General features: G+C 43.5%; 1 protein-coding gene across 3 annotated transcripts; it reads right to left on the bottom strand.

The window, feature by feature from the left end:
* Positions 1–364: 364 nt before the first annotated feature.
* Positions 365–6845, bottom strand: nudt12 (nudix (nucleoside diphosphate linked moiety X)-type motif 12). 3 transcript variants are annotated; one of them, XM_011479670.4, is made up of 8 exons: positions 6713–6845; positions 3785–3995; positions 3328–3622; positions 1744–2017; positions 1493–1660; positions 1262–1375; positions 839–1038; positions 365–667 (listed from the first exon to the last, which is right to left on the bottom strand). In XM_011479670.4, the coding sequence occupies exons 2-8, from the start codon at positions 3988–3990 to the stop codon at positions 557–559; spliced, it is 1368 nt and encodes a 455-aa protein (XP_011477972.1). In that variant the 5' UTR covers positions 3991–3995; positions 6713–6845; the 3' UTR covers positions 365–556. The 3 variants fall into 3 exon arrangements, with proteins under 3 accessions (XP_011477972.1, XP_004072854.1, XP_020561944.1); XM_004072806.5 differs by having other exon boundaries at positions 6558–6775; XM_020706285.3 differs by having other exon boundaries at positions 1744–1894; positions 6558–6774.
* Between the last annotated feature and the right edge of the window lie 3510 nt (positions 6846–10355).

The raw sequence follows: 10355 nt of genomic DNA, 5'->3' as shown, positions 1-10355 counted from the left end.
ATCCGGTAAGAAGCCGTTTTCCATCGGAACGCGGACGCAGCGTCACAAGCCCCACCATCTTTGAGACAAAAGAGCCAGAGAAACTTTAAAGTATTGTGTAAATAATTCAAAGACTGGGTTTATTTGGGTGGTGGTTTCAACTAAGGATGGATTTTTTGTATATATGTATATTTTTTTTAAAAATAACAACGTAACTGGGAAACATCATCGTGTTGTGTTGGAGTTGTTTTGTATGACTCGAGAAAAAGAAACAAACAAACGCATCCAGTTAGAAAAGAAAGGAGAACCCTGATTAATTTTTTGTAAATACTCTATTTTCATGCTGGTTGTTACAACACTTTGAAAATGGATCAACAGACTCACATGGTTTTGTTGGACATGCGTTTTTCCAACACATTTTATTCGCCTCAGAACATTTATTCAAATGGTTGTCTGCCAACTTTCAAAATAAGTGGAGAAATATTTATCACGAAAAGGTAAAACGTGTCTGAATCTTTGTGTTTGTTTGTTTTTTTTGTGTTTGTGGAGCACGTGCAGAGCTTTGCGTTTCTGAATGTTAGAGGTTGGAGTTGATGCCGATCCAGTGTCTGATCAGCTGATGGGCGATGGTCTGTCTGGGAGGGATGACTAAGGTCTGGTGAGCTCCTCTGAACATCGAGTCCACCACCTGAAGTGAAAGGCAAACTTTCAGCGGCCTCATACGTCTCAACATAAATGACTAACACAGGAACCAAAGGAGTTTGATCGTGAAGTCCCCGAACACGCAAACAAAAACGGACATTTTATGGAGGATTCATTTCAAATCAGAGCTCTGAAGCCTCACACAGATCGCACGTACCTGTTGTCGTGGAAACCATCGGGCATCCTCAATCTCATCCTCGTCCACTTTGATGTCAGTGGACGTGGCGATGGCATGGCAGCCAATCATGAGGCTGGAGGGCATCGGCCAGGGCTGGCAGGACACATACTGGACTGGACCAACCTTCACCCCGCTCTCCTCCTCCACCTCCCTCCTCACCGCCTCCTCGATGGTCTCCCCTGTGTGAGGAGGGGGGGAGGTTAGGATGTTTTTATCTATTCACATAAATATTATGTATTCATCAATCCTGGTTCTACATATCTACTCTCCTGTATATTTTTTGGGTCACAAACATTAAATCCATGTTCAGGACAGCAGCGCCACCTACTGTGCAAACTAAGCAGTGCACGTTCTGTAGCTCGTGTGTGAGTAGCGTGTGCGGGCGGACCCGTGTGCACGTACCAGGCTCTACGAATCCGGCCAAGCAGGAGAACATGCGTGCAGGGAAGATGCTCTTCCTACCCAGCAGGCACTGGTTTCCATCAGGGTGGATCACCAGCATGATGACAACCGGGTCTGAAAAGATCAAAGCAGAAACTGAAGCTTTGAACATGAAGCTATGATGAATGAAGCAACGAGTCTTGATGAACTGGTTCTTGTTAGAGTCCCGGTTCTGAGGATTGGTGCTCGTACCGACTCGTGGGTAGCAGGTATTGTGGACGCCCTTCAGGCTCCTGCACTCAGGGTTCAGGCAGCTCCTCTTGTGCCCCCCCTCCTGCAGGCTGGTGGGGCTCCCACAGGTGGGGCAGAAGCTGTAGCGGCTGTGCCAGGCCAGGACGGAGCGGGCCTGGGCCACCACGCCTCGGGACAGAACCGGAACACAATTTCAGTTAAAGGACAACTAGGCAGGACGGAACAGGTGACAGGACTGGAGTCTTCCTCACCGGCCTCTTCCTCATCGAGTCTCAGGAGGTCACGGTTTGGGGTCTTTGGGAAGAAGCAGCCGTTGTCTTCACAGCGTTTCAGTAACTCCGCCGCATCTTCATCGGCGTTGATGGCAAACCAAACCGGAGTATCTGGGGTACCTGGCTCCATCTGAGAGGAGGAGGAGGAAGAGTTCTTTGTCCTCTCAGCACCGAGGAAGATGAGTACAGTCGCAGGTTTCTGGAGAAGGTCCTTCACTGCGTTGTACCTGAACCGGCACAGTTTGAGGTCTGCCTGTCAGAGAAGATGTCTTTAGAGACTTGAAGATCATCAAGACACTGATGGGCTTTCCGTTCCCATGCTGGACATCAGACATTCAAGTCTTCAACCTAACGCCGCCGCCTCTGTTTTGTCGCCCGTCATAGTCATGATGTTTACCCAAACTGTGATCATAAGCTTTACGCTCCCGCCGCATGTGGGAGGAGCTGCTGTCAAAAGGCTTTTAGCCTCATCACTACATGAAAGACACGGATGACGATGAGACATCAGGTTCATTTTTTGTGAAGAGCTCTAAAAAGGCAGTGTGATACATCTCCACGTCTGGGTTCATGAGATCATCCAGAGACTCTTCCAGTATGCTGAGCTTCACCATCCAGCTAGAGGACCTTCTTATTATCGGCTCAGCGCGTAGGACTGGTGCATGAGAAATCAGGGTTTGATTCCCAGGGGGAACTTATCTGGACCCCAGCCCAGATAGATGACAGGTTTGTGTCAGGAAGGGCATCTCTGCCAAATCACCTGTGTGAATCCGTGAAAGCTGATTCGCTGTGGCGATCCCTAAAGGGGTGTGCCGAAAAGTAAACTACAAAAAATAAAGAAAAATGTCAAAGTTCAGGAGGAGAACGATTAGATCCGCCTCCCATGTTTGTTCTAGACTTCACCCGCTGGTTACATTCCCAACGAGTTACGGGTCAAAGCTGAGTTCCTGGATGATTGACACACAGTGGCGCCTAAAACCTTTCGCCGCTGGTGAATCGTGCCACCAGAAGTCCCACTTTGATCATCTTTTGATCAAAGTCTTCCCAGTTGTCTTTTCAAACATAGTTTCTGCAGACTGGAAGAGGTTAATTCGGTGCAGAGCAACCCCGTTCCCACTTCCCGTCACCCATCTGTTTACATGCTCACCTGCCAGCTTACACCTTCAACCTCACAGAAAATGGCGAGCAACATTGGATTCCAGCTCAGACGAGGAAGACAAAGACGTACACGGATCTGTTTGTGAATGCATCAGAATGGAGCGGAGGAGGGAGCTTGTGATTGGCCGATTGTAGTTTTTACGTCACAAATATGATCTTTTTCAACTCGAATTTTTTCATCTGCTCCTGATTCACAAGGATTTAAACAAAGAAAAAAGAAGAAATGAAATTTTAAGATGACTTTTCTTTATCTAGGTCCTTTATCATCAGAAAAATGTCTTGAAATTGTGCCGGATCATGTCTGTACATTCACTTAACATTGAAACTGTCCGGCCCCGCTGTGCAAATCCCGTTAGGTGTGAACATAACTTTACCCTACTGCATTCAGCCACAGGTAGAGGTATGTACCCCGTCTCCGCTGGTGTCCTTGGTCACGGTTGCCATGGGGCTGAGGTTGGAGAACAGGAGGTAGACTGTGTCCGGGTCTCTCTGTTTGGCTTCTAACCAACCCGCGTCGCTCCTCTTCCCACTAAGCCGGTCCAGCGTCTCCCTGCTGAAGTAGTTCTCCTGCGGGTGGAGCGTGCTGCCATGCAGGGTGCCGTCGTCCGCGCGGCTCAGGAGCCGGGCGATGTGTCCGTGACCCCAGAACTTAGCGATGTCGTAGGCGGTCTGAGACGAGCTGTTTGTGCAGAGCTTGTTGCAGCTTGAAGGACAGATTTACAGAAGGAAAGAGCTTCTATTCAGACACATGTAAACCGGGCCAGACTGCCTTTGCTGCCTTTAACCTTTACGCTTGTTAACTTAAACCAAACCATCATCTCTAGAAAGGTATAAGCGGAGAGTTTTCAGAGGAAGTGGCGTGTACCCGAGTGACAGCAGCTTCTCCGCCACATGATGGTGGCCGTTGCGTGTGGCTAGCATCAGCGCCGTCCAGCCGCTGTATCCAGTCTGGTTAAGGAGGGAGGGGCTGTGGGACAGCAGAGCTGACAGCTGGCTCAGGTCGCCTCTGGCGGCAGCATCCAGAAACTTCTCCACCATCTCCTCCTGCGCGCTCATCTGCAGGCTCGTCATCCGGCCTGAGGAGGGAAAAGGTATGAGAAGGTCCACACTATTTTAAATATTGTTAACCTCAAAATAATTGATTTTGCTTGGGCTTTTAGTTTCTTTCCCTTGTGCTATCTTAGATGACCCCCCCCTTACATTGACGTGTTCTCCCTACCATGACAAAGGTGGATAAAGGTGGAAAGATTTAATGTAATCCATGGACACCAGTGAAGATCACAAATCATTGAAGAAAAAAGGTTCAGTGCACTGTCTAGTGGGTCTAGATGACCCAACGTTAAAGTGCCTAGGAAAGCACAAGGGATAAGGGGTTGAAATATTCTGCTGTTTTATCCCAAATAATAACATAAAAGAAAAGCTTTAAATACCAACACACTGTGGTTTAAAAAAAAAAAAAAAACCTTCAGCGAACTGTCCTCTTCAAAGTCCCACCCCAATCTTTCTTGACCTACTGCAAGCATTCTTTCTATGTTGATGATGCCGTTTTTTGTCTAGATATAAAGAACTTGTGTCGTTTTCTAGGACAGTTTTCGTTTTCTACAGTTTCTGTAGAGCGGCTGGAGTTCATTAGAAATTCCCCTCTGATGTCGTCGCCACTTTGGGTTTAAGCAAACTCTCATCTACTCACCAATCCATTTTTCTCACCTGCCCTAAATGATTTTGGTTTTAAAACCAAAGGAATTGTGCTTTTTACTGATTTATTTGTTGATGGTTCATTCATGCCTTTGAAAACATCTGTAAAAAGTTTTATATTCCCAAGTCTCATTTTTTTCATATACCTAAAGGTCCGCAGCTTCGTAGGGAGACACTTCACCACCTATCCAACACAATCACTTCCTGGTTGCCTGCAACCTCAATTTGCCACCAAAGGTCAGATTTCGCAAATATATCATCAACTACATCTCATTGATCCTACGTCACTAAATCCGTTGAAAAACTCCTGGGAGCAAGAGTTGAATTTGGAGATTCCAGAGGAAATCTGGAACATAAGTATTACTCTCATCCATTCAACATCCATCTGCATTAGACACAGTTTGACACAATTCAAGGTTTTTCATCGCTCATACTTCACAAAGGCTAAGATGTAACCAGTCACCTGCCACGATGAGTCGCATGTTCTGCTCATGCACTGCCTTAGGAGAGGTCTGGGACTCTGCTTTTAAAACTTTTTCACATCTGTGTGGGAGGAAAATGGATCCCGATCCATTTACAACAGCTCTCCTGAACTAAGAGGGCCTAAGCTCACATCAATTGAATGCAATAGCTCTTCTATCTCTCCTGGCACGAAGACTGATCCCAGTGAAGTGGAAGGATAAACAGCCCCCCCCCTTCCTTTGTCCAGAAGCTATTATGTGTCTACAAAAGGTGTGGCTCAAAAGCCATGTATATGTACATACTTGTTTCTTTTTTTTCCTCTGAAACTGTACAGTTCTAAAGTTGCTTGTTATGCGTGTTTCTATAAAAATGTGAAAATCTTTAAATACAGCGTTAAAAAAAAAAAAAAAAATCACCTCTGATTGGAGGGCGGGACTGTTGGGGTGGAGTAGAGCTGCCACTACTTCCCATTATCAGTCTGTTTACACTCTCTCCCTCTAGCTTACAGCTCATCTCAATCCCAAACTATTAGCAGTAGGGGAGCGATCTCGTAGCTTTGCAGCCGTACAGTTTAGAGTCAAACATCAGCTCAGACAACGAAAACAAAGACGTTCACCGATCTGCAAGTGGATGCATCCGAATGCAGCAGAGCAGGGAGCTTGTGGGTTGCCGTAGTAACTTGTACTTCACAGCTACAAGCTTTTTCCAACGACATTTTTTTGTCTGCTCCTGATTCAAATCAATTTGAATAAAGAAATACTCAGAAATGAAATGTTGAGCTTCACTGTCTTAATATATTTTCTTCATCAACAGAAACATTCTACATGTTAAAAACATTTAAAAAAATCATTTTCATCTGTGTAAGTCTTTAAAGATCAAAAACCTTTATTTAACCACAGCAAAGTTTTGATTTATTGCTATTTTTTGAAATAATTTCAGCCATTCATGTTTTTAAAGCTCTATTTTTGCAAATGTGGCTTTTGTTTCGTCATTCTTTATTTTTTTAAACCAACACATTTCTCACGTATCCAAGAAAACTTTAATATATCTGATTATACATATTCTGGATATAAATATGTATTAAATAAAGTGGAAATGTAAAAAAAAAGACATTGCCCCATAAAACAGCGTAAAAGTGAATTAAAAAAGTCTTGATTTAATTTTAATATTAATATTGATTAATAGCATATTTATTAAAACATTTTGCAGTTTCTGTATAAATCAGAGCTAGATTGGACTTTTTTTCTCTAAAACATGAAGAGTTCAAAGTGAGCCAAGCACCTCTCATTGGAGAATAGAGCTGTCAATCAACATAAGGCTCCACCCACCGGTTATGAATGATGTTTTCCTCAGTAACATAACTGACACGTGCAACAATTTAAGGTTGAAGTCCACGGTTTCGTTGTCTCCTAACCGGGTGTTTCTTACATCCACGCGGGACTTAAAGACACCTCAACGGGCTGCTGGGGGGTCAGACTCACCGTGACTGAGAACGCAGCTAGTAAGTTCAACGACTCTGGACTTGTTTGCCGGTCCTCTGCCGGTTCTTGAGTTCGTTTGAAGTGTGTGAAGGTGACGAGTTAATCCCACGGAACAGAGTGTGTCCACGCTTCCTATAGGGTCCTCGGATACTCACATAACTCAGTCAATGAGTCCTCTTCTCTGCGGCTGCGTGCTCAGCTCTCACTTTCTGAGGGCGTGTCCTGTATGTCACGTGGGGCGTGTCATCCAATGGCTGACTAAGCTGCTTGATAAACTGTCAAACTACCGGAAATTACTTATTTATTCTATTTTTATTGAAAAACTAGAACTCTACAGAACAAGCCATGGCTTGACATTGTAAAACAGAATCTTTAAATAATTACAAGCAAACAGAGGAGACAATTGCAGAATTGAACAACAAAAACAAAGCTAATAAAATAAAGATCAATTTGAGCAAAGTGAGACAAACAACATTGTTTTTCACTTAAAAAATAAAACAAAGGGGACGTTTTCAATCTATTATATATTATTTTTATTTTTGGTCACTTGGTGAAGCAGGAAATTTTAGGTAAAAGCTGCCTTCTTGTTTTATTGCTAATACTTAAACTGCAATGACAAACATTTATGTGCAAAGAGTCAATTCACAGCTACGATAGTCTCAAGGGACCATGTAAAACACTGATGAAAATTGCTTAAAATGTGAACCATCATGACCGTCATTATGCCCTATATCAAACAGTGACTTGTTAGATCTGCTGGACCACCACAGGACATCCTGCCCACGACCAAACACACAACAAATACCCCCTGAAGAATGTTTTCTGTTGATGGTTGACATATAGTTAAGCTCAAAATTGCATTTCTGAGCATTTATTTTTTTTAGATCTTTGTGAATCAGGAGCAGAAAAAAAAAAGCTGTTTGAAAAAGGCCGTACTTGTGATGTTGAAAATATGCCGGGCGGGACCAAAAGCTCCCTGCTCTGCTCCATTCTGATGCTTCCATGTACATCATTGGTTTTTTTCTCATCTGAACTGGCAAATGTTTCAAATCAGGTTTGTCACATGGAATGATTGTAGTTAATAATTCCAAAACATAGATATCACCAGATTAGGTCAATTCCGTTCATTTACTTCAAATTTGGAATTATCTATTTGCAATATTAGTTTTAAATTATTTTAATGATTTATACTTTGTAAAAATTGATATGCTTTTTGAAGGTCATAATGTAAAAAAATATTTGAAATGTATATATATTATTTATTGCAAATATTTTCTGTTTTAGACAATACCGACAGTGTTAATGAGGATAAATTATTATAGGTTTTGATTTTTTTAAAAAAATCAAATAAGTGGTTGCTAAATAAGTGGTTATTTTCTGTTTTCTATTAAATCTGTAATAAAGAAAAAAGTTTAAGAGTTTCAAAAATAATGTTTGCACAAAAATATTTGAGTGTAACATGAGCTAAATTGACCTGTTTTTTTGTCTTGTTTTGTTTTTCTTTGCTAATAATCCTGGAGGAGTTTTGAAGCAAAAAAATAAATAAATGAAATTCATAAGTTGACTAAAACCCATAATAACTAGTATCCACTTTTGTTTTTTCTTTCCAATTATACATGAAACATCTCATGGATGCACTGGGATTCGCATCCTCAGAGATGTATCCTGAGGTCATCGGGTGTTTCGGGTCTCACAACATCATACACCCTCACTCAGGCGACCCAGCCGGGGTTGATCAGACCCCGACTTGCGTCCCAGCAGCAGTCCACCGATCAGCCCTCTTCATCCACAGCCACCTCATAGCCTTCTCTGCGGCTTCGCTCACGGATTGAATGGCCCTCTTTTTGGCCGCCCCTGTGATGCCTAATCGGCAGAGGACTTTACAAAGAGAACGTCCAACTTCTACAGGCTCAGAACGTTTTCCAGCCTCTTTCCCTGCACCCCTCAACCAGTTCCTGGTACTTAGCGCGTTTCCTCTCGTTTGCTTCCTTCATACGCTCTTCCCATGGCACCGTGAGTTCCAGCATGATCAGGTGTTTTGAAATCTCAGAGATCAATAACATGTCTGGGCGGAGATTTGCACTCACAATGTGCTGAGGGAACCTTAGCTGTTTTTCTAGGTCGACCTGCAGCTGCCAGTCTGAGGCTTTGTGGAGGAGGCCTGTTGTTAATTGTAGTCGCGCCTGAGGTTTCTCCCCAGCCGTGATGAAGGGTACTGCCTTCTTTGGAGTGCGCTGGTTTTTGCTGGTTTTTATGGCTGAGGCTAAACTCTCAGCAAGTGCTTTAAGCACCAGGGGCCTCATTTATAAAACTTTGCGTAGGATTTGCGTCAGAAGTGGCGTACGGATGAAACATAGGACGTGCGTACGCACAGAAATATTCGGATTTATAAAACCGTGCGCACGCACATCCTACGCATCTTTCCCTTAATAAATCACAACCGATTCTAAATGCTGCGCAGCTTTTGCGGCCTCATGACACGCCCATAGTTGCCCATAAATAGTCCGTGAAACGCCCACAAATGAATATTCATTGATTGCGAAACCACGGCAAACACCGTGAGGAAATGAAAAAAAACGTATCTTCACTCAATGTGAAGTAGAATTTATCGTTGGCGAGGTGTAAAAGAGGAGAAAAGTGTTGTTTGGAGGGCGCAGTGTGGGCATTACTAATGCCAAAAAGCCACGTGAGTGGCAGACGCCGTTAATGCTGTAGCCTCACAACCTCGGACCGTGGCCGAAATAAAAAAGAAATGGTCGGACATCAAAGTCAAGGCAAAAAAACGTCTGGCGCTGCATCGCCAGAGTGCGATGCAGGAGCTGACCCCTCTTGATGAGAGACAAGCGGCAAGAATTGGGGAATCCTTTAGTGGAGTGGTGACTGAGGCGCAGGGGGACACCGACGCGCCAGATGCACGGGGTGACACCCCCCCAAAAGCCCGCAGAGGTCCAACAGGACGGCTCGAGGAAGTCGGAACCGGCTCATAAGCCACTCGTCCTCGTTTGCCAGCACGTCTCCTTGCTGTCTAAAGATGCGTTCACTCCGAATTCTTCCATTTGCCACATCTTCTAAGAGCGCAAGATCAGCCATTGTGCGTCAAGCTACAGATGTCGGGAATAATCGATGTGGAAATGGGAAATTGTTCAGCGCAAATGTAATTTCTTGTTGCTTTCTGAATGGTTGAGACATACGCCATACATTGTTTTATCAAAAATAAAACAAACTAAAGGCATATGCATGAATACCATAATTCTGTAGCTTATTAAGAAATGTTTTACTATGAAAACAACTTTCCCTAGTGGACAATTAATGCATCTCTCTCTATCTATCCATCTGTCCGTCCGTCCGCCCGCACCTATATCTGCTCCGCCAGACGGACACACTGACGAGAATATCAGTTTTGTAAATTATTTCGTTCTGTTAACTATATTATTTATGAGGATGAATTGCACAACATGCCAATATTGCAGAACATATTTCACTTTTCTTTTTGCAAATAAATGTTCATTTGAATTTCTGTTGTAATTTTCGTTTGGTTTTTTTGTTTGTTTCACTGCTGATCGATCAAACGGGTGTTCGTATAGGCTGTTAATTGTAAGTCTTGCTTTGTGAAGTCTTCATGTTATTTATGAGAGGCAGTATTGTCATTTTCACTTTCACGTGTTTCTTCCATCTGCCAACGGTGTCGCCGTTTCTCATTTCACCCGTTTTTGTGCGTACGCCTGGGTCAGAGCTTGCGTGAAGGACCGCACATTTTCCCGTCAAGTTTGCTTTTTATAAATCTCAACTATTGCGTAG

Source organism: Oryzias latipes, chromosome 9, assembly GCF_053564925.1.
Source record: "Oryzias latipes strain Hd-rR chromosome 9, Olatipes_Hd-rR_3.1".
NCBI classification, from domain to species: Eukaryota; Metazoa; Chordata; class Actinopteri; order Beloniformes; family Adrianichthyidae; genus Oryzias; species Oryzias latipes.
This window is presented reverse-complemented; position numbering and strand designations above follow the sequence as displayed.

Excerpts from the sequence above, each read along its gene's own strand:
- nudt12 (XM_011479670.4), bottom strand. The coding sequence starts at position 3,990 with ATGACGAGCCTGCAGATGAGCGCGCAGGAGGAGATGGTGGAGAAGTTT. Across the intron at positions 1,661-1,743 it reads ACTCGATGAGGAAGAGGCCG|GCGTGGTGGCCCAGGCCCGC; the intron begins GTGAGGAAGACT and ends TTCTGTCCCGAG. Across the intron at positions 1,039-1,261 it reads GGCCGGATTCGTAGAGCCTG|GGGAGACCATCGAGGAGGCG; the intron begins GTACGTGCACAC and ends CTCCTCACACAG.